Consider the following 23,211-nt stretch of genomic DNA (forward strand, 5'->3'; position numbering starts at 1 on the left):
TTGGTCTCTCTATGGCCTGCCTAGGACAGGATGCTTACTGCTCTCCACTGCAGTCATTTCCAAAATCCTTCAGACTGAAGCTATGGACTGTGGGGCTCTGTTTTGCCTCTTGGCAAAACATGACAGGTGGACTCTAACCAAATTCTCAAAATGCTTCTGTGCAACAGACAAAGCTTGGGTTAGAACTTCTAATAGGTAAGGCTTAGATGAGGTGTCATTTATGAATTTTGTTGAAGTGGTAAGATACTTATTTTGCTTTGGGATTTACTTGATCAAAAAGCATATGGTATATATCTCTCAGTTTCTGGAGCTTTTAGTTCCTTGTTTGCTTCTTCTCCTGCCCCAAGTCTTCATCTGAAGATTAAAGAGGATGTTAATTAAAGAGCCCAGGGCTCCTGTCTCTTCCACATGCAGAGGTGTATCTGTCAAACATACATATTTCATGGATATATTAAATACGTGTCCTTATTATGGGGTCTCATGTCCCCAGATGCTTTCTGGAGTGACCTTACAGCTCCCGCAGGTGGCAATAACTAGAGGCCAAGGCAGAGCAGCTAATGTATCTCAGCAGGAAGATGGATTAAATCTTCCCCTGAGAAGCAACATAAAAGGACAACATGAGTGTGTTGCTCTAGCAGGAAACCAATTAGAAATCTGTTTGGTGATGATTGACTTAACTCCAGCATAAAGATTTAAATCTTGACAAGAACAGTCCAGCATTTCCCTATGGAGCCTCTCAAGTTGAAGATATGGGGAATATTATTTTAACATTAATATCTGAACCATACAGTAAGTGGTTATGATGAATGAATGCTTTGTTCCTTCTTCAGTTTTGTTTCCTGTCCTGTACGTTGACAAAATAAGAAATAACTTGTGCTGTGTTTCATAGATCACCGATTTTCAGACCCAGAAAGGGTGAACTACAAATTTGAAAGTGGGCCTTGGTAAGTGCTTTCTCCGTCTTCTTGTTGCACATTTCCACTCCCATCACTTTTTGTTTAAGGTTGCTGTTTAGATCAGCTGTACTTCTCTCTATTCCTAATTTGCCAATAGCTGTTACCATTACATTTATTTACCTTCCCACTTCTACAGGAATCGATTTGATCCTTTAAGTGAGAAAGGGAACAGACAGTCTACGATCAGATGCAAGCCTATTTTCTTGTTAGGCTTCAGTGTTGCCTGTTTGCTGAGAGTTCTGTGTTCTGCTAATAAGAGCTTATAATGGGTGCTAAGTGTGCTGTGCTATTAACAAAGAATGTAAGCAATGTTTCAGAAATAACCCTATTAGTTACTAATTCTTGCACTCTACCTGTGTAGTAAATTGCAGGAACTGCATATACATTATTTTTTTTTTAACAGGGAAGAAATACTTTCATAAAGATATTGTACCAGAAATACTGTGCTACCTCTCAGTTGTTTAAACTAGGGTGGTTCTTATTCCCAAATATGTTTTAAGCATAAAGCTTTACATAAAGCTCCATCTGTTTTGATGCTTTGTTGCTTAGGTGTTTTTCTGGTGGGTTGGTTTTTTTTTGTTTTGGTGTTTTTTTTATGTAACACTGTTTTGGGTTTTTTTATGTGTAAATACAGATTTTTCTCAGTGGTTTTTCTCCATTATTTCTCTGCAGTATCACAAGATACTGACCTTTAGCACTGACCTTATTTTTATTCCCATCTTGAGCAAACACTTCCCCCTTTCAGATTTAGGATCTGTCATAACGGTAGATGATGCTTTTACTTTTGAGTCAAAAAAAGTAAGAAAAAATGCAACATTGGCAGAAAGTGTCCAGGAAGATTAGCTCAGGGGCTATGTTCAGCCTTGTTCTAAGCTTTTTCCTTTCACTAACAAAATTCTGGGATGAAATGGAAGATTCACATTTTGAGATAATGAGAAGTACAGAACTAGGAGGCAAGGGGGAACAGTTTGAGACAGATAGCTACAGAAAGGCCACCTGAGAGATTAAAATGTGAGTGAGAAACATGACCTTCCAGGCATACCACAGCCCTTTTGTATGAGGGAGTCCTCTACTACTGAACAACACTTCATCTACTTAATCAATCACTTAAGCTCTTCGTGCAAAAAAGCTATTCCTGTGATAGCCAGAAAGGCCGGCTTGGGTAGCTGTGAGCGCTTTGTTGTACTTGACACTTTCAAGAAGTAAGAGAACAAAAGAAACTGCAGTAATGACCAATTAAACCTGGCTTTCTGTGGCGAAGCTATTCCCACACTAAGCAGCCAATGTAGCCTTTAGCTATATTAGTCTCTAGTAGCACAGAGATGGCCTGAACCAGCAATGTTAAGGCTTGACTCCTCAGGCCAAAGTCCTGTGTGTGCTGAGTGCAGCCCTGAACAGATTTGGTCTTGGCTTGTGACTGGTTCTTATACACTGTCACAGTAGAAATAATAAGCACTAATCTCTGTTACATCTAATTGTTCTGCTTCAGTTTCTACCTAGCTTGATTAGAACAGCAAGTACTTGATTTTCATACCAGTAACCTTCTTCAGATAACAGAGAAGCACAAATGATGTTAGGAGAGGGAAGTAAATTAGGAATATGATGAAAGAGATGACAGCTCAAAGAGAAATGTGGTCAAGCTGGAAAGGGGAAACTTAGCAAGGCAAACTTTCCCTTGGAGAGACTTGTATAATGGCTTTCAATTGGTGGCACTTGGGCCTCACTGTCTTGGCATTGCCATCCAGCAGACATGGAGCAGGGACAGAAGTCTGTTCTTGGAGTACAAATGGCAAGCAGGCAGATTGGTTTGTGGCAGGTACTGGAGGCAGATGTCTCTGCATTTGCTACTTCTTTCTGTGCCTGCAGCAGCAAGATGGAACTTGTGGATGACAATGCTGTTATCCGAGCAAGAGGATTGCCATGGCAGTCATCTGACCAGGACATAGCAAGATTCTTCAAAGGTCTAAATATTGCCAAGTTAGTAGCTATGAATTTACTTGTACATTTGTAGCCCTTCTACTGTGTTAGTCATGGAGTTTCATCTCTTGATTTAAATCTCGCAGAGGAGGTGCTGCACTTTGTCTCAATGCCCAAGGTAGAAGGAATGGAGAGGCTCTTGTGAGGTTTGTAAGTGAAGAGCATAGAGACCTAGCACTACAAAGGCACAAGCATCACATGGGAAACCGATACATAGAGGTGGGTGATGTGATGGCCTTTGAAATCCTCTTCTCAAAGGGAATGCAAATTACATACCAATCACGTGTTCTTATTTTTTTTCCATTAGGTATACAAGGCAACAGGTGAAGAATTCCTTAAAATTGCAGGAGGTAATTTTTAGGGGATGAAAAAGGGATGGTTTGATCTATCATTATATCTAACTTCTGACTGCAAACTGCTCCTGATGAATGTGTCCCTTTTTTTCTGTCTTTGAACAAGTAGTTGGCTGGTGTATTGATTACTATTTATTCTCCTAGCAGCAGTCCAAGATGTTCCATGATTTATCTGTCTGCCTCTCTTTTCCACATTCTTGACGTTTTCAAGTGGACTGTCAGTCAGGATTTGATTGGGCAAAGTGATCTTGTATATGAACTTAATTTGTTAGGTCATCTTCATGATACTGGGAATCGAAATGTTATTGATTGCTGAAAAAATGAAACCAGTAGTTTTTCAAAACAATGTAACTGCTGGTGCTCTGGAGGCTTGCACATAAAAACAGATATCACAGTGTAAATACAAGGGATTTATGAAACTGATTTTCTTCAAATCAAATATTTGCCTCAGACCTAATGGGGAGGATTTAGGGGAAATGCATATTTAAAGAGTCTTGAAATATTTGCTGATAATTGAAAGGCAGCAAATTTTTTTCTTCAAACTTTCTTGATCTCTCTTCTTCCCCTTTGTCTGCAAGCATACAAAAATTGAATTAAGAACAAATAAGCTGTTTTATCTGCAATACTACTTTAAAATACTGCTTTAAGGTCCTCATTACTTCCTGACAGAGATTTGGGCTGAGGTTTGTAAGTGATTAACTGGATATCTGAAGTTGAGGCTTCAGAGTGGGAGAGGCTGTTAAACAAATTTGGTTAGCAGCTACCTTGGAATAAGGTAGTGTTACTCCATCACTGGTCTCCTAAAGATACTAAAAGTAGAATTGGCAGACTTTGACAGTTCTGTTGGGATAGGATGAAATCCCCGAGCCGTTTTCAATATGCTCTTCTAACTTTCTTTCCCAGCTCAGTGATCTGGGTACTTGGTTGCCGTATGTTATGGCTCCAGAGCATGCCAGGGGTATTCCAAACTTAGACAAGGGGCACAGTAGCACAGGTCCTGCTTACACAAGAGATTGACAGATTGTGCTTTTCTTGGGCTATGAATGTTGCAAGTACTTCCTATTTTTCCTTTGAATAAAGATTAGTCTCCTCTAAATGGAGTAACATTATTATACTTTAACAAGAGGTGTCCTATACAATATATCTAGTTTATCAGAGGGTTATCTTTCCGATCTTTAGAGGCAAATATTGTTCTACCTGCTCAAAAACTGCCTGTGGAGAGGATGTAGCTATGCTCATGATTTTACATGGTTGCCTAGACTGAAGTGCTTCTGTACTTTTTCTTGTTAAAGGTACTTCCAATGAGGTTGCACAGTTCTTGTCAAAAGAAAACCAAGTGATTGTCAGGATGCGAGGTCTTCCTTTCAATGTAACAACAGAAGAAGTGCTGACTTTCTTTGGCCAGCACTGCCCTGTAACAGGAGGAAAAGAGGGAGTCCTGTTTGTCACTTATCCTGACAGCAGGCCAACAGGGGATGCCTTTGTCTTGTTTGCTTGTGAGGAATATGCACAAAATGCACTGAAAAAGCACAAGGATTTGCTGGGGAAAAGATACATTGAACTCTTCCGGAGCACTGCAGCAGAAGTTCAGCAGGTAGGTACAATCCTTTCAAACATTGGCTTTTTGTGGCCCAAACTTCTATGCTGGCAGTAGAGGAAGTAAATAATGCTTGGCCTTGACTTGAAAGCTTCTTTTATCTTTTCTCACTCTTGACTCTTGCTGGAATGAGTATTGTCTGAATTTCTGTGAGTCTTTGCTCCCTTGAAATGTAAGCTCTTATGGTATAGGGATGTTCTCAGTCATACACAAACCTTAGGGGTTTTGGCTTCCAATAGCTTTGTAAAATGTCGATGTGTGTCTAGTGCTTTACACTACATATTCCAAATTTGATTAAGTCCAATGGCGATCTATTCAGAAGGAGTGTTTAGCAACAAGTTCTTGAGTAAAATATTTATCTTTAGTCATTGGCACAAAAAAAAGCAAAGCCTTTTGATGTAGTTGTCCTCTCCAGTGTAATGTATCTGAAGAATTCTACCAACTGCCTTTAAGGGCAGATCTCTGCTGTCTTCTGCAAGCTCAGGCTACCTAGCAGAGTGTGGCAGGACTTTGAAACTGAAGAGTCTGGCTTACCAGAGCATGGGGGCCCATTAATTGCAGCTAAGCTGTCAGGGAAAGGAAAGAACGTTGAGTGGACTGTTTAAGTCTCCAAAAAGATTTGCAGAGCTTCAGTTGAGGTAAATAACTTCTAGACATGATCCTAAAAGGCATCATCTATGATGCAAATCATAGTCATGTTGTATCCAAGAAATTATGCACCTCTGTTCTCCCCAGTATGTAGAGATTTCAGTGCCTTGTTTAAGGTGATATTAGCGGTGAGAAAGCAGAGCCTCAGTGCTCACTTGTCATTGCATTTTTCTCAAGTAATCTCATGTTTATTTGTTTAGTAAAGCCTTCTGATAGCTGTATAAATGCAAATGAATCTTAATCTTGCTCAGAGACAGTTCAGGAGTAGTGATTGAACATTCAGGGAACTTTTCACCCGACAGGGTTTTTGCTGTTAAAATTATTTACAAGAAATCTCAAAATGTAAGTGTACAGGTACTGTGATTCAGTATGAACTACGGCAGGCACGATTAGGGATGTGAAATGTGAGGTAGTGAAATGTGCTTCTAGTTCCCAAACTCTCCTGAAGTTTTGCAGAGGGGATATTTTTGGGTAGAAGTGTCATTATGACTCTTAGATGTAGATGGTAGAATGCTTTAGGGCAATTTCACAGTAAAAATACTGTAGATATACAGGTTTCATGTTCTAAGAGCTCTATTGAGACTTCCATAAACTGTTCAAGTAAATTTCCCAAAACAAAACTGTTTTTCAAGAAAAAAAGACCCAATTTTTTATTAAAACAATAGCATGACTATTTGTTGTGGAATTACTGTAGAAGTGTCCTAGATGCTGAGCTTAAACCACAACACAGTGCTTAGAATTCAGATGTTTTACAGTTAATATTTGTATCTAGCTCTTTTGTTCCTTAAAATACTGCTCAGAGTGAAAACAGGTGGCATTAGGGTTACATTTACTCCTTCTAAGTTGAAGAATGAGTAAGGAGCCTTCTGTAATCTGATTTTTGTCTTGCACAGGTGCTGAACAGGTATTCTTCCACACCTCTCATTCCTCTCCCAACACCTCCAATTCTTCCAGTATTACCTCAACAATTTGTGCCTCCCACTAACATCAGAGACTGCATACGTTTGCGTGGTCTTCCCTATGCTGCTACTATAGAGGACATTCTGGAGTTCCTGGGAGAGTTTTCTACAGATATTCGGACCCATGGAGTTCACATGGTACTAAATCACCAGGTTGGTAGGCGACATGTTTCTAGCCACTCTGCCAAATGCTTGTATATGTGAGTACAGTCTTGATGATATCTCTAGGGAAGCAGCTTTGGGATTAGCACTAATGATATTAATGGGTCTCCAGTTCTCTTCTAAAAGTGTACTGGCAATAGATGACTGGAACTCTGTTGTGCCAGCTGCTGCATTTGCTGTTGACTGGTTTCTTTCACTGAGACTCACATGCTGAAAGCTAAGCTGTAGTCTTGGAGGGGTTGGTGCTCCCAGAACAGTAGATATGATCCTGACCTGTAGGAGGCTTGAACTGAAGAGTCTTGCTCAACAGCATGCATGATTCCTCTTGTACCTCCTGAGGAGTGCCATCAAAGCACAAGTGTGAGCAATGTTAGCTCTCAAAGGAGTGGTTTGTCCCTGCCTTGCTAAACAATGTGCTGCAAGTATATTTGAGGACAAATGAGACTGCAGCCTTCTAGAGACAGGAATTCCTATGTCAGAAATCAGAAACAGAAGCTTTGAGTTTCTTGTATTGTTGCTTTCTTTAGACAGTCACAGCTAAGCACTAAGATTAACAGCTCATTGATGTGTATAAGGTGTCATATCTTTGCCATTGTTTTCTGGAAACAGTTTCTACCAAAACAGTTTTAGACAAAGGATTGTGCATTCTTGTGATCTTTAAATTCTTATTCTTGTAACTTCAAGGGGTGGAGTCCTTTAACTCTAAGCAGATGCTCTGAGTGGTTCAACAGAACAAACTTATTGCTGCTTATGGCTGTACAGAAATGATGATTCTAAAATTCTTTTAGCTTCAGCTTAATGTCAACCAAAACTAGAAAATACTTCCTGGTCCTGAAGTAGGACTTCTGTGTTTCAGGAATATGGGGATGGAGAACTATAGTTATTTCAGTACCTGTCTATCTAAAGACATTCCTGTGTCTGCAGGGACTTGACTTAGACAAGGCTAAAATCTGTAATGAATGTGCAGTGCTGGGAGAGACTAAGAAGTGCAGGTATTCAAGTGCAAGTAATGATTTACAGTAGTATCAGCTCTTGACAGCGCTAATGAAAGAACCTGGATGAAGAAACGGGTGTGTGCATATAACCCCAAGGGCTGTCTGCCACCCTTGCCCTACCCAAAGCTATCAGACCATTTCCCCCCAATACAGCTTTTGCCTAACTACTAGATTTTTCTTTCTCCATGTTCCTAGGTTTCAACCCTCTAATCATAAATGACTGTGTAAAGGATGCTGATAAAATTGTTGTCCCCTCCAAAACGAGAATAACTGGCCTAGAATTGGAGTTAGAGCTGCCTTCAGATTTTTCTCTCTAGTTTTGGCTACTTCAAATCAGCAGCTGCATGTGGCTAAAATAACTCCTCCCAGTGGTGCATCCCACTTGTTTACAGATATAAAGATTTTTTTTTTTATTGTCTGCAAGCTCATACCAAATGTTAGGCTAGCTAGTTCTCTATTAAAATATCACAGCCCATGTTGGTCTTCAGAAAATAAAATTTAAAACAAATTGTTTAGCAATGAGCATTTGACTGTATTTATCCTTGAATTTTAAAAATCACAGGTAATAAATAGGGAGTAGATCTTCCAATTCTGCATTCATAGTAAATTTGCAAGAGCAGGTCTCAAAGCACCAAAGTATTCCTGAATTAAAGCCTCTCCCATAGGTGTCATTTTTTGGTGTTTTTTTTTTTTTAATAGGAGTAACAATATCCAATGTAGCTTAATCAGAACAGGTGAATAAATGCAATCAAACTTTGGAAAAACCGTTGGAGAAGAGAGCTTAAACATGCTGATGAGTACTCAGGATGACTGACTGTACTTGACCTTAGAGATTAATGTACTTATGGCTGGAGAGACTGCTTATAACAGCACAAATTATTGCTATGCTGCTCCTTCATAGAACCTACAGAAACACTTCTTTTGTCTGACTTTTTTGTAGGGACGCCCATCAGGAGATGCTTTCATTCAGATGAAATCTGCAGATCGAGCTTTCATGGCCGCACAGAAGTGTCATAAGAAGACTATGAAGGACAGATATGTTGAAGTCTTTCAATGTTCTGCTGAAGAGATGAACTTTGTATTAATGGGGGGCACTTTAAATCGAAATGGCTTGTCCCCACCACCATGTAAGTTACCATGTAAGTTTTGCTTGGGTCTTGCCGCTTTGCTCTACACTGTGGGTAGGTATTGGAGCTGCTTTGCTGACTCTGATCCTGGTTTCTGGAAAGCATTGTCACATGGGGAGTGTTAAAATAAGGTCTTTTGTCTTAAACCATCATGAGCTTGCAATCATTATTTTTCTTTGTTGTGAATTATTATGACTGAAGAACTACTTTTGCTTTTTACAGTGGCAAATTTTGCCTGCGCTCCCTGAAACTTTACTTGGTTGGGATGAGTGATTCTGAAAAGTAATTTCTAAGCCCTGCCTAGACCTTTAAGAACTGTTTTGCATTTCAACTTACTTGTACTTAGATTTTGTCATGGTGAACATGTCAAGTTAAAGACCTTCCCTTTTCACTTCCAAAACTTGAGAAACTGTAGGTAATGCTCCTCTTTGAGACTTAATCATGTGTTCTGCCTTTTGAACCACAACTGACTGAACTCTTCCTTTGCTTTTTGTTGTTCATATGGAATGGAGGTTGGCTTTGTGGGAGTGAAATATGCATGGCTTCTGCCTCAGAGAATTGCAGGATCTGTGTTTCCTTTTAAATTTTGATTCTCAGAGCTACTAGATTGAACACTGACTTCTATGTAAACTTTTTGGGGAAATGCTTTAAGAGCTTAAAGGTTAACTTATTAAGCATCTGTGCCACATAAATCTGAGCCTATGGGAAAAATAACACTTTGCTTCCAAAATCATAAGTGGCAAGGTAGTCAAGTAATAGCTTTCTCTGTGTCTCTCTATGCAAGTGTATTTTTTTGGTAGTGGACTTTTTTAAGAAATGTCCTCTGCATGCTAGTCAGAGCAGCCAATACAGCAGCAAACTTCCTTTGGAGTGGTTTCTTTTGGGTGCAAGAAGACCTTCAGCTAATCCTTGGGAGGGCTTTTTTCTTTTACTTAAAGAATTTTGAGTGGGGTCAGCAGTGCATAGTCTTACGTGTGATGGCTGTTCCAGACGGGTTGGAACCTTCTGAGAGCTTCTAGGGCAGAGTTACAAACTTTGGAAACACACAGGTGTCAGTGTTCCTGTTTCCAACTACAAATGCCTGTGCTATATTCCTCAGATAAGGCCTTTTGGCCCTTTGTTCCACATTTTACGACACAGTGAGATGCTGGCTGTAACTCTGAATAGCAAAATTAAAGGCTTACTTTATCTAAAGATTTATGTTCACTTCTCTGACAATGGGGAGGAGAAGAGGAAAGCAAAGGAAGAGAATGACAAAGGAGGAGGGTAAACTCTCTTCAGTGAGAAGTCAATTAGGGGCTAACATCTTGTCAAAACAGCACAGTGCACTTTCATGGTTGTTTTTTTATTTATTTAACACTTCAAGCTGCAAAGCCATGACTTTTCTCACTCTGCTGTTGATTAATGAAGGGATAAGTAATACCAGGATGAAAGTCTTCTCTTTTGTTGAATGCTAAAAAGATCTTTATCAAGGAAGTTTTCTTCTTACTGTGGAAAAGTCTCATAGTTCTTGAATGCGGACTTCATTAAAATCTGAGCCTAGACAAGCAAAACTGACCTACATATTAGAAAGAGGCCCTATTCTCAGAGCAAGAGGTGGCTTTTTGTGTATTTTTAAGTTTACTGTTGACTGGAGGCTGGGTGCAACACTATGTTAGCCACACTCATGTTAGTGGCTCACATTTGTGTGCTGTGGTGAACAAGGATGAGAAGATTGTAAAGGTTCTTGATGTACTGTGGAGTTGTGTATGTATGGTCTTAATTAGCTGTGGAATTTCAGAGGTCCAAATCTATTTTCCATTTGCTCCCTGCAGGCCTTTCACCCCCTGCCTACTCCTTTCCGGCTCCTGCTGCAGTTGTGCCAACAGAAGCTGCTCTGTATCAGCCATCCATGCTTCTGAACCCACGAACACTCCAGCCCTCCACAGCCTACTACCCTGCTGGGGCTCAGCTCTTCATGAACTACACAGCATATTACCCCAGGTAAAGCAGAGGAGAACCCAAGCAGCAACGAAGAAGTCTTTTTTTGTTGGCTTTTTTTTTTTTTTTTTTTGTAATTGTCTCCAGCAAATGCACAAAGCTCACAAAAGGAAATTGTCTGCTCTGCTAAGGACTTGTGATACCAAGAACAGCTTGTTCGGTATCTTGTTCAGGGAAACAATTTCAGGATAACTAGGGATTTTTCAAGTTTGAGTATTGCAGGTAGCAATGTTTGGTGGGCAGGGGGCTTGGTCAGCGTGTTGTTTTTTGGTTGGTTTTTTTTTTTTATAACTTAGGATACACCTTTAATTTTATATTATTTTGGTTTCAGCTAATATTCCTCTTAAGCTTATTAGTTGGCTTTATTATGCCCTCAGTGGGAATTGATGTGTGCAGTACTCCTTCCCACGCCCATAAAGAAGCCCTTGGCCCCTCTTTAGAATGAGTGGGCTGGGGTCTGCCTTAAGAACTTCTGAAATACTGCCTCTTTGCTTCTGTAAAAAAGTAACTTTTGACCTTTATGATGAAAACTGTTTACTTCTATGAATATGTATTGTATTGAATGTATATGTAAGGAATATAGAGGCATATATTCTTCCTCTCTTCATAAATACCTCTCACAAAGGGCTTTTAGTTCTTCTGGATATATTAGCTATCTGCTACAGAACAAAATCGTTGGATACCTGTTGCCCTCTGCAGTCAGGAGGCCTTGGAAGGAGCTATGTTCCCTTTAAGCCATAAACCATTTTTCATCTATTAGGAAATCTGCTAAACAATTAAAATTTTTTATCTCTGCAGCAGGACTAAGTAACTACTTAGGAAGTTGTTAAGCAATATTAGCTCTTCAATACCTTTAATATAACAAAGGTTTTCTTATTACTTTACCTATATGTCTGTGAACTGACTGTGGTTTTTTATTAAAATGTTTCCTTCACTCATGAGTTTACTATAATGCCTTCAATATCTGTTTTATGTTATGATAATATTACCAAACTCAGCCTTGTTAATGTAAGATTAAGAAAAATAAAATTCCAAACTTGCACTGGCAATATAAAACAAGGTTCTCAATAACAGTTCTATATTTCATGAAAACAGCGTAGCAGTAATAGTCTGTGGTTACTGATGTGCTTTACTTCTTAAGGTAAGAATAGACTGGCCACTGCAGGCTAAATGTCAGGCCCTAGTGATTTCTCACTGAATGAAATTCCACAAGTCCCATCAAGGGCTGCTTGGGCTGTGGGCATGTATGTTGGTCATAGACTGATCAATCACAGGTCCCAAAACATCTTTTTATATTCTTGTCTAACTGGCAGTTGTTCACTGTTTTTACAAAACCATTATTGGATAACTTCTCTGCCAATTGCAAATACTGCCCTTTTAAAGAAAATAAGGAAAAATTTCTGGAGTCGAGTTGGCTTCTTTCTTTCCTGTAAGATTTTGTATTGCTTTCTCATCCAGAGTAGGTGTTTGTTCTCCAGACAATTTCCATATACTTGCAATAGATGCAGTGATTCTTTGTAGCTGATGTTTTTGGCTTGTTGGGTTTTTTTTGTTTGGTTTGAGGGTTTTTTTTGTTTAATTTGTTTTGTTGTTTTGTATTATTTTGAGGGGGGTTTTGGGGGGGGGGGGAGGAGTTTTTTTTGGAATTTGGTTGGTTGGTTTCTTGGGTTTTTTTTTTTTTTTATTCTTACTGCTTTTCAGGCAAGTTCCTGTGCTTTGTCCAGGATGCAAAAAATAATTGGGTCCATTTGAAGTTGCAATCAGAACACTCTTAACTTTTGAATTAAATTTCAGAACTGGAAAACTACATTTAAGTATGTGCAGCAGGAAACAATGGGATATCCTCTGTACTAAGTGTTCCATTTAAAAGCACGTCCAGGAAAAGCAATATAGAGCTGGTAGGTAATAATCAGACAATGGTCCATAAATCTAACTGGTGAATATTTATGGAAATAAGGAAAATTTATTTGACCTGCTGCCAAAAGCTTCTACAACTTGTGTTTTGCAAGGTCAAGTTGGTTTATAATAGTCTAACTCCATTTTCCACACAGAAATCAAATGGTGGAAAGGAGGGAGATATTGGCTTGGTCTGCAGTACCTATCAGAAATGCTATAACGCTCAGACTTGTCTTAATGCTCTTACAGCTTTGGTGATGAAACCAGTGGTGTAAAGAAATGGATGCCTTCTGAGCCATTAAAATAGCTTTAGTGAACTCCTAATGAAAAGGAGGGAGAGCAAGTTATTCAGGATCTGTCAGTCTTTGATATCACTGTTCAGCTTATAATTATATCTGGCAACGTGTTCTGACAGCAAATCAGTGGTCTCTCTCTCTGTCTAGTCCCAAGCTTTTAAGAAAGAACAATAGGATTCATGGGAGGGAGGAGTTTTCATTTACCTAATCCTAGGTGTACTACGTGCTGTATGTACACTGGAAATAACTGCACTACTTGGCAATTGCTAACACATCCTATAGAAACTTTTACCATATACAAACTTGAGAGCAATTGCTACAGGGTAAACAGTTTTAAAACAAAGTTGAATCTTATTGTATTTATTGAGTTCTGTAGTGGGTTTAGTGTTGGTTAAATATCAGTGCATCCACTAGAATTATTTATTCATTTTCTGTTGTAAGATAAGGATTAGGAGGAGAGCAAAGTAGGATCAAAACTTAAGAGTATAAAGAAAATTTTATTAAGACAACTAAAATAAAAATAAGAAATAAGAATAAACCTTTAGAACACTCTTCTTCCCCCTAGGTTGTTTTTTTCTCTCCCCCCCACTGATAACGTAGAGACAAAATTTTGTATTTTCAGTCAGTTTACTACTTACAAAATAACTTTTTTTCTGTTTACTTAGGGAGAGGAGTCTCTTGTCATGCTATACAGACTTTTCCACAACGAACAGTTTTCTTGTGGTTTTAATTTTCATGAATAGCAGCTGCCTGGAAATCTACAATCATGATGTCCTTCTCATGGTTTGGTAGATTTTCCACAACTACTACCATGGGTCTTCTCAGCTTTTTGAGGTGCAGTTTTAAGGATGAATTTTTCTACTGTAGAAAAAAAGTTCTTTTCTTTTATCTTTGGGAGCAGATGTTTTCTACTCTTTTTCTCTAACTTGAGAGGATTAATGCTATTTTTATCACTTTTAAACAGTGCCTTGAAAGCCTCAAAAGTGTCTGTCAAAATCCATATATGTAGTAATACCTTTATGCTTTTTACTTTTTTAAAAAGTATTTTATATAGCATAGTGGAAAGAGGAGCTTCTTAATTGTAAGACTGTTAGCCACAACATATGGAAACTGAAACGTGGTGTGGGTTCTAACAAACTGGATAAATTCTATGGCAGGAAATTCATTGTGAGTTAGTGAATACACAGAAACCACACCTGGCTCAGGAAGTCCTTGAACCCAAAATAACTAGAAGAGTGTTCTTGTGTTCTATGTCCTATGGTAAATTCTTGTGCTGTAGAACCAAGGTGGGTAGGTAAACTTGTTTGTTTGCACCTTTGTGTCACTTGTCTTGAGAGATACAAGTACTGCTTGAGAATGTGGGTCTGTTCCAATGTGTTTGTCTAATAGTGGCTAAGTTGGAGTTCTCACTGTTGTGCCAGTGTGTACAGTCTTCTCCATTGGTGTGGTTTGAGTTAAAAGGTCTTTTTATGTGATAAAGGTATGATTCTGACACTTGCTGCACAAGGAAATATGGGGTAATGTCTTCATATTCTCATCTGTCTGCTTATGTCTCTTCTTGCTCTGGGTAAGGTATGAGTTTTCTCATTATACACTAATAACCTTGTAGAAGTATATACATGAGCAACATACATATAGCATTAATATTTATGTATGCATACTTGCAGAAGTATGTATGTATGGAAGTAAAATGACCAATTTGAGCAATAATGAAGGTTAGAAAAAAGTCTCACTTTTTCTGTGATGAATCACATTCTCCATAATGATCATCATGGGAAGCAAGTGAGTCTTTTCTAACCTTGATTATTGCTCAGATTCTTATTGAAGCACAAATAAGTTGCAGGGAGTTTAAAACTGGCAAACCTAGGAACAAGTGGGCGATACCATTCAAAGCTGCTGCCAGCAGCTTTGTTTACATATCTGTCTGGCTAACCAGCATCACTTGACAGAACTGGGTTAGGAAACAACCATATGTGTATTTAGCCTGGGAGCTCTGTCACAGATGGAGAACAGCAGCAGCCAGAAACAAAACCTCTTTTAGTTGTATTCACAGCATCACATCAACACTCTGGACCACAGCTCTTAAATCTTGTGATTTTCTTTTTATTATTATTTTTATGTTAAGTATGTCAGCTTGGATTGCATGAAATCGCATCTGCAGTGATGGGCTCACTGGATATAAAAGCCTGTTGGTGGCTTTTAGCTGCTGTCCAGCAAATGGAGTTCAAATGTTTTAAATCAAGTGCCTGAACCTGAAACTCTTCATTACTTGTTCTTGTTCCATTGAGCTGCTCTCCATCATGAATTTGTCAAAGTAACTCTTTAGTTAATGTCACAAATTTGTCACCAGAATGATTGTTTGGGGGGACACTTCATGATTATAAATGTAGCTTGCAAAGGATTAGAACAGCAGGGATGCCTTTAACTACTACCATATTTCATTGGAAGAGGAGTGCATTAGCAGGGAAGACTAATTGTTGCATGCCTCCATAGGCTGTCATTATGCCTTCATTTGTAGGTTTTAATTAGTAAAACTGCCATGGTGTGTGAAAGCAGCAGAACAGTAATGCTCTGATCAACAGCTATCTGGATATTGGGACAGGAAAATTATTTAAATTAAAAAACCAAACCAAACCCTCACCTTTCTTCAAAGCTGGTAAGCCTTATAAAATGTTGTTGCTGGTAGCAGTGTCCAAATTTTTACTCAGCCCACCATACAAAATGCTGCCATGGAGACTGGTGGGAACTTCTTCCTTTTGTTTCCTTAATATACTCAATGACTTGATTTTCAGGTAGCAGCTCTTACTGTCATCTTCTGACTGTTCCTCTGCTAACTAGGTAAAACATTTGGATTTGTATGAGGGATTGTTACAGCAACATTGTGCAAGCTTGCTGCAGAGATCAGTTTGAGTATAGTTTTTCCTTTTGCCTATTTACATCACAGTTCAGTGGTGGGAGAGATCTGCCTGTTGTGCCTGAAGGCATATGTGTCATCCATGCAGATGGCTTTTTAAAACACTTGCAATGATCTCGGGTTATTCATGGCACTAAGGTACATTGCTGGATGTTTCACTGTACTCAGAAGCAGCCTTCCACAGGGCTGTGTTGAAAGCCCCAGCAGTACCCAGGGCAGACTATTGCAGTCTTTGTGGCAGAGCTTCTGGATCCATTCCCCCTGATTGTTGTTGTGCTACCATGACCTTATCCAGCTGGGAAGTTGGTTTCAGTAGGCAGAGTGGGCAGCAGGTTATCTGGTTAAGTGTGGGGAAGACATCTGTATTGAAGGAGCTTTGGGTGTTTCCAGGGATAGAGCTGGATTGGTCTTGGAATAAGACTTCTTAGAGCTGAAAGCTTTTTTTTTTTTTTTTTTAAAAACTGTTCCTTGTTGAGAATACCATCTATGATATTCCTCCATGATTATATAGTCATAGGGATCTAAATGTTTCTGTTTGATTAACAGGTGACCTGATGGTTTTGTGCTCTTACTTCTGCTATTTGTCAAGTTATGCAGTCTTTCTTTCTTTAAATGTGGATAAACATTCCAGTCATGAAACAGGAAAATTATTCTGGCTGTGTAAATACTTTTGCTAATAACATGTCTTGTTAGTTTTTGTGAAAAAAGTATCATGTTAAAACTTTCAACTTTGGTGGTTATACCACAAAATTTACTATTAACTTTTGTATGCACCACTTCTAAAAAAGCTTTATATTGAAGCTGTGTTTCCTCATGGCCCACTTTCCAGTAGTGAACTTTTTAGGCATTATGCTGTAAGCTTGTGTATACATATACATTATAGTCATGTCCCATACCAGCCCCAGGTGTATTTGAAAATCCCTACCAGTTTCTTAAAAGATCTGCTGTTCACTGATATCTGGGATGATCTGTCAAAACACTGAGTTTTTCTGAAGGCTACTTGTTAATGTGCACTCTTTACTGGCTTCAGTCAGAGGATCTAACTTTAGGGTGCTGCAGAGATGCTCTGGGTCTGCTGAGCTTCTTAGACCTAGAAAAGAGAGGCCATAATTTAATCTTAAAACACTAATGGACAAGTTTGACAAGTTCTCTTTCACTGCTAGTGCTCCTCTAAGTATTAGAGTAAGGGATATGAAGTAAGACTAACAATGCACTCAAGACTTGTCTTAGTCCTGAAATTAATAGAAGCTGCTAATCAGTAGCTTGATGAAAAGATATTGTCAGTATCTGTCACACAGCAGAAAATAGTTAATATACTTCTCAAACAAAAAAAACTTTCAGGACTACAGATAAAAAAAGTCAAAGGAAAAATAGGGATAGAAAAATCTGCAGGGAGAGAAACTGGAACCTCTAGATGGTGTCTATGCACATATTTGTTCCTCCATGCAAATAGTGCTGGGTATGGTTGTGGTTCACTTGATGGACCTGCAGATACTTGGCAGAGATCTGAAAACCTGCTTGGTTATGTATGCTGACTGCTCCCAACTCACACCCACTTGTAGTATAAACCACAGCTTCCTTCTGGATATTGGCATCTGTTAAGCAAATGTATAATGTAAAAAATTGTTAGGAAATCAGACAGACAGTGAACCTCAATGTTTCCACATAGTATTTTAGTGATGAATATTTGGGATCCCTTGAGGTGTATAAGTGCTGCTTGAATGCCAACATCAACCTTTAGAATGTGTGAAAACTTGTTCTTGAATCCAAAACTGATTTCTGAAATTTAACTGTGTTTTATTTTGAGATTCTTTGGAGAATACAACAATCTCAGAAATATTGATTGGAAAAAATCTAATCTGCCTGTTGATGAGATCTAAGAAGAAAGATCAATTCATAAGGAAAAAAGATTTGCATTGGGAAATGCTTCATATCATGTTTGATATCAAGAACTAGATGGATATGAAAAGAGTTTAAGCTCTTGCACTGCATCATTGTATAGTGGTATAGACCTACTAAGAGCAACTGTAGAAATTCTGTCTGATGTAAAACATGCAAGTACTTGTTTCTGAGGCTTGTTTGATTAGAGAATATAGGCTGGAATACTTGTCTTGTATGCCTGCCTGGACACTTTTCACTACGTTTTCATGTGTCTTCTATTGGCTTCTTTTCCATAGAGACCTGACCACTCTAAGTCACTTTCTGCTATTCCTCTAGGAGGTTGTCAGCCCTCAGACTGGGTGAACATAAAATTGACTGTGAAGACCCCATATATTCTCTTAGGGAATTGGAGCAGGTGGCACCCTTAGCCTTTGAGAAAAGCTATGAAAAACCTGAAAAAGAATATCAAAGTTTCTAACATCTACAGATTTGAAGATTTTTGACCATAAGAAAATATTTTATCACTCCTGAATAAATTATATTGTGACATTAATATTGCTTTAAAACAAGACAAGCCTGTCCCTTTATGGCACTAACCTTTAATATCTGGCAGTTATCATTGACCACAAAAGATGCTGTGTCTAAGCAGTCCATGAAATATAAGTAAATGGAAGCCTGCCTTGGAGTGGAAATACTGGTTTTGCCGGCGGCTGTGGGTAGTTCCATCCCCAGATGTGTTTGGCAGATACTGACCTGGAGCTTGCATCCAAACTGTGGATGGGCATATCTGCCATGGATTCATATTCTTATTCTATGGCTACATTAAAAAAAAAGTTGGAGACAGCATGTGATGGCTGTAAGTTCTAAGCTGAATGGTGCACTGGTGGGGGAAGACTTATTTTCAACTTCATTAGTGTCATAAACTGACCCTTGGATCTTATGTTTGAGAATCTGAGTAGTACGAAGGTGTACTGACTGTGGTAGTAGCTTTTTAGGGATTAGTAAGACTACAAGTGTAACACAAAAGGCATGCAGGAAATGATTAGTGAGAAGTGTTGTGATAAGTTTGTATGAAGATGCTACTCTAAAAGTAAAGTCTTGCCTTCCTACAGCTGTCTTTTCTGACAGTAGACTCAAAATTGGCAAAAATGATTACAAGTGGCACCAGACTACCTCTGCTATCTAGTGGAACCACCAATGAAGATGTCACAAAGGTACCTGGGAACAGAGTTGTGGGGATGAACAAGCATTATAAGCAGTCCCTATGGAAAAAGGAAAAGCAGCTCTTTCTAGACATTGACAGCTGTTCCCTGTAGAAGTAGTGTTAATCCTCAGTTGATGTTATTTACTTCCTGAAACAGCTTGAAGAGGTTTCTCTGAAGGGATGCTATAAATATCTATGTATTGTCTAGGAATGGCTTGTCTGATGGATTTACTTGTTACCTGCTGTGATGCAACTATTCCATTCTGTACTCTGCTGCATAAAGATGACTCAGGGTTTTGCAAATAATAGGAATTTGGCGAGAGCAAGACTGAAAACTGGTGACAACATATGCTTGGGGGCAAATGTGCCCACTGGACTTAGAAGCTACAGAGACACTCAAAGATGACCTTTAATTTAGGCTAACACTGCAGAACTCATGTGGAGAGAGGGCTCCTCCATAAGGCATCTTGGGATAGTAGCCTTTGGGCTAAACTTAGTCTTTGTGAATACCAGCTTAGCTAAGGATTGAAACTCCAATGTAGGGACACAAAGGGAAGACTAATAGAGCCCAGTAGAAATTTTCTCATTATATTTTCATGGCCTTGAACTAGGAGAACAGAAGTGCAGGTTGCCTGGGAGCTACCTCCTAGTGTGGTTCGGAGAGGTTATCTCAGGTCTAAGGAAGATCATTGAAATAGTGATGAATATGGGTAGGTTCTTGATGCCATGCTCAGGAGATAAAGCAAAACTGAAGTAACTTTGAGCAAGAAGTAGGAGTTCTTGGAGAAGTGAGTTCTTTGCTTTTTTGTTGTTGTTTCATAAAATTATAGTATAAGTAGGAAAAGCCAGTGACATCCTTCAGTATTAGGACAACTTTAGGGGTAAGTGGTCTATGCAAATCTATTTAGTAGTGAACTTGTTAACTTTTCCTCTAGACACTTTGGGCATGTGTGGCTGTGCAGGAGGTGTTTGTCTCCAGGGACACTCTTGAAATCAGTCAGTTGGGACTACCAGAGTCTGGAGACAATGGTCTTCAATGAGATCCTGTGTACCCATGTGTTGTGCTGTTAGGGAAAGTTGATTATCCCAGTGTTGTTTCTGTTGTTGAATTGCTCCTAATACCACGGTGATGGGAGCATTATGAATGTCTATTTCTGCAGCCTGAACTTTGATATCTACCCAGCACCTTAAGAAAGGTCAAGGTTGCATAGCCAGTTGCTGCCTCTCTCCTGCACTAGTTTGGCTTCTGATTGCTTCTGTCTTAACTTGTGTTTGTAGTATGCAACAGAGGATGGACTTGTACACACAAATGATGCGGCCAGGACAGTGTCCAAAGAATGGATTTGCATTTAAAAGCCCCAGCAGTTAGACTTCCTTAGTGAAGGTAAGGTTAACAAACCCCAGGAGATAGGGTTTGTGGGTATCATAGTGTTTTATTCAGATAACCACCATACTCAACATAATTTGTCATTTGCTTCCCTGAGAAGGTGGCAACACTTTTCTGTGTCAGAATGTCACACTGCAATATGTAAAACCCTATGAAAGCCATAATTTAAAGGATTTTTAACTATTCCAATCATCTTAAGGACTGCTGCTTTGCATGTTTCCCAGGGCTTCGAATGCATGCTACTTCAAGCTTTAATACCAGTTACTGAGAGCTTGTCAAAAGCTTTCCAGAGCCAGCTTTCTCCGTGGAGCAAAATGTGGAGATGATGTTACTCTCTAGCAATGCACTAGGACAGGGTGTTGGTTAGACAGAATGAGCCACTTTCCTAGGTAACCACAGAATTCGGTGTCTAAGCTTCACACTGATGTAAAATTGCAGCAATGAAGTAGTTTGTATAATGGCAGCTACTCTCTTGCTTTTGTGAGCTTTCTGATCAGGCCACTTCAACCTTTGAAGTTTGGTTTACTTGATCTTCTCTACAGAAACAGTCAAAAGGTAAAGTCACCCAGAAAGCATTTGTGCAGAAAAATGCAAGTTGAACTGTAAAGCAGTGTATTGATGGACCATGTGACTTAACATGTTGTAGTCTCAGAGGAAGATATAGAAATGTATTTGCAAAAAAATGCTTCAAAGACCTCTAGTCTTTGAAAAACTATATAGTCAAAGAAGTGATTAGATTTTTTTTTTTGCCCCTTTCTTTCCTCTATTCCTTTTTTCAGCTTCACCTCTGAAAAATGGCAACAAAACTGTTTGGTTTCTCTAATTCTTCTGCTTTTGACACAGACAACTTAGCCCAGGGTGTAATCTACTTCTGGTCAAAATCTTTACCTGCAGCATCACCTCACTGTCATCTGTTCCAAGTGTGCTACTTTTTGCATGTGTAAAAGTGACTATCTTAGCTCATTTTCTAACAAGCTGGCCTTTGGCTGGATTGATAAAGGTAAATCCTATCCCTGCTCTGACAGTCAGAGCCATAATTAGCTGCTTAGTAGACTCCTGGCCTAAACTATCACTTCCCATCCATTTATTGTGTTGCCATCCAGTGACTAGGTCAGGAAGTTGATCCAGCTGGAAAAATTCATGGGGTTTGTCTTTGTCTGTTTTCAGCCAGTTTACAGCTTAGCAGTGCTGGTACCTGAGTTGAGCCAGAGAAGGTAGAAGTGGCCAAAGCAGGCACTGAGAAATAGTAATGGCATTGCCATGTTGGATTTGATTGTAAAGCTTTACCTCCAAAGGTAAAAGGTCATGTAACAGTGAATTCTGGTATACTCTTAGTGAGGCACTCAACACTTGAGTAAAAAATGTCATTTAAACAGTGTGTGTAGGTGAAGACTAAAGCTTTTGGTTCTTGTATAAAAATTTTGTATTTAAGAAATCAATAAATTAATATTTGATTTTATCATGGTGTTCAGTGACCTGCACAACTCTTTCATGCAGATTCCTCTACCCTTTCTGATGTTTTGAACAAACAAAGGAGCCTAGATGGAGATTTTTATTATGTTTCCAGCTTTACCACTTCTCAAGCCAATTGTGCTCGAGAGAAACCACCAGAACTCTGGAAGTGACCAGATGGATCTGTTACTGTTTTCAAGTTCATGCACAATTTTCAGACATGTGCACACAGACCACTAAACCCTTCACTTAGAGCACAGGTGCTGAAATCATGCAAGTTCTTGAGGGCTTTTTCTTGATAAAGAAAGTATTAAGCTGCTCTTAACACAAAAGTAGTTCAACCTGAACCTACAAAGTCTGATCTTTCATTCTTTGAAATAGCAAAAACGTATTTTTTATATAATTTTGCACACAGTTTAAAATTGTTCTTTTTAATTAAAGTGTTTTACAACCTCTAATTTTGCATTTGACATTTTAATAAAAAAATCTTGTATACATTTGTCTAATCTCAGCAAAAGAAGCCACTAAACTCTATATGCAGGCATATTTTGCACAGTGCAGAAATAATTAGGAATGTAAAATGGATTATCCAAGGGAAAAAAATGGTGTAACTTTGAAAAATATATGTGGGATGTTAAATGCTTTGTCTCTGATTCTTATCTTGTATGCTTTTCCTATGCACTCACTATTTATATTTTTAAGGGCTTACAGGAGTAGGCATTTTTAAGCTTTGATCACACAACATTCTCAGAAAATGAGAAATGCTGGTAACCTTTCTCTTTCTGGTCCTACTTTTATATTTCCACTTCATGTTCTCCCCACCTTTCTTGGTTTTTGACTGTCTTCTATGCAAGAAAAGTAATGTGACCTGTAGTTAAGATCCAGTGCCAGGTCTGCTTTGAGAGGGTCAGTCAGAGCTGGTAGTTTGAGCTTGGTCTCTCTGGACTATTGCAAGTAATTCAGCACCACAATTGTCACTCTTACCAAAGAAATCAGGTGCTGTACATGCTCTGAAATAACTGCTGTCTTTTACCAGCCCTGGGTCTCCCTGCCTACCCTGGGACTGAACTTCAGGCATGGGATTAGATCACTGCACCTTTCCGTGGCATTTATAGTCCTCATTTGTGCTGATGAAAGGGAGAGGGAAACTCTGAACTAAAGACATGTATAAGGCTAAAAGTGGCAAATTCAATAGGTTCTTTGGCACATTCAAAATAAGTATTGCAGAACTGAGGAATACAAGCACTTTAGGTAGGTGGTGCTATAGGAGTTTTTAGTTAACATGAACCTAAATCCACACCAGTGCCTTGGTATCCCTGAAAATAAGTACAAGGGATGAAAGACTAAAAGAGAGTGATGAGGTGACAAAATAGAAAAAGTCTTCCAGAAAAGGCAAGTGAATCTCATTTCTAATATCTAATTTAAAA

At 38.9% G+C, this 23,211-nt stretch overlaps 1 protein-coding gene across 2 annotated transcripts in view; it reads left to right on the forward strand.

Moving 5' to 3' along the window:
* ESRP1 (epithelial splicing regulatory protein 1) overlaps positions 1-20,641 on the forward strand; it is a 31,449-nt gene extending 10,808 nt beyond the window's left edge. The window contains exons 5-14 of one of the 2 annotated variants that reach the window (XM_014888688.2): positions 691-789; positions 890-944; positions 2,823-2,933; positions 3,020-3,152; positions 3,241-3,283; positions 4,579-4,880; positions 6,425-6,643; positions 8,588-8,786; positions 10,589-10,757; positions 20,224-20,641. In XM_014888688.2, the coding sequence (XP_014744174.1) occupies positions 691-789; positions 890-944; positions 2,823-2,933; positions 3,020-3,152; positions 3,241-3,283; positions 4,579-4,880; positions 6,425-6,643; positions 8,588-8,786; positions 10,589-10,757; positions 20,224-20,314 (1,421 nt within the window). In that variant the 3' untranslated portion in view covers positions 20,315-20,641. Of the gene's footprint in view, positions 1-690; positions 790-889; positions 945-2,822; positions 2,934-3,019; positions 3,153-3,240; positions 3,284-4,578; positions 4,881-6,424; positions 6,644-8,587; positions 8,787-10,588; positions 11,922-20,223 lie in introns of those variants that run through there. The other variant, XM_088167734.1, reaches the window with a different exon arrangement.
* The last annotated feature ends 2,570 nt before the right edge of the window (positions 20,642-23,211 follow it).

Source organism: Sturnus vulgaris, chromosome 1, assembly GCF_052056855.1.
Source record: "Sturnus vulgaris isolate bStuVul1 chromosome 1, bStuVul1.hap1, whole genome shotgun sequence".
In the NCBI taxonomy this organism is placed as follows: Eukaryota; Metazoa; Chordata; class Aves; order Passeriformes; family Sturnidae; genus Sturnus; species Sturnus vulgaris.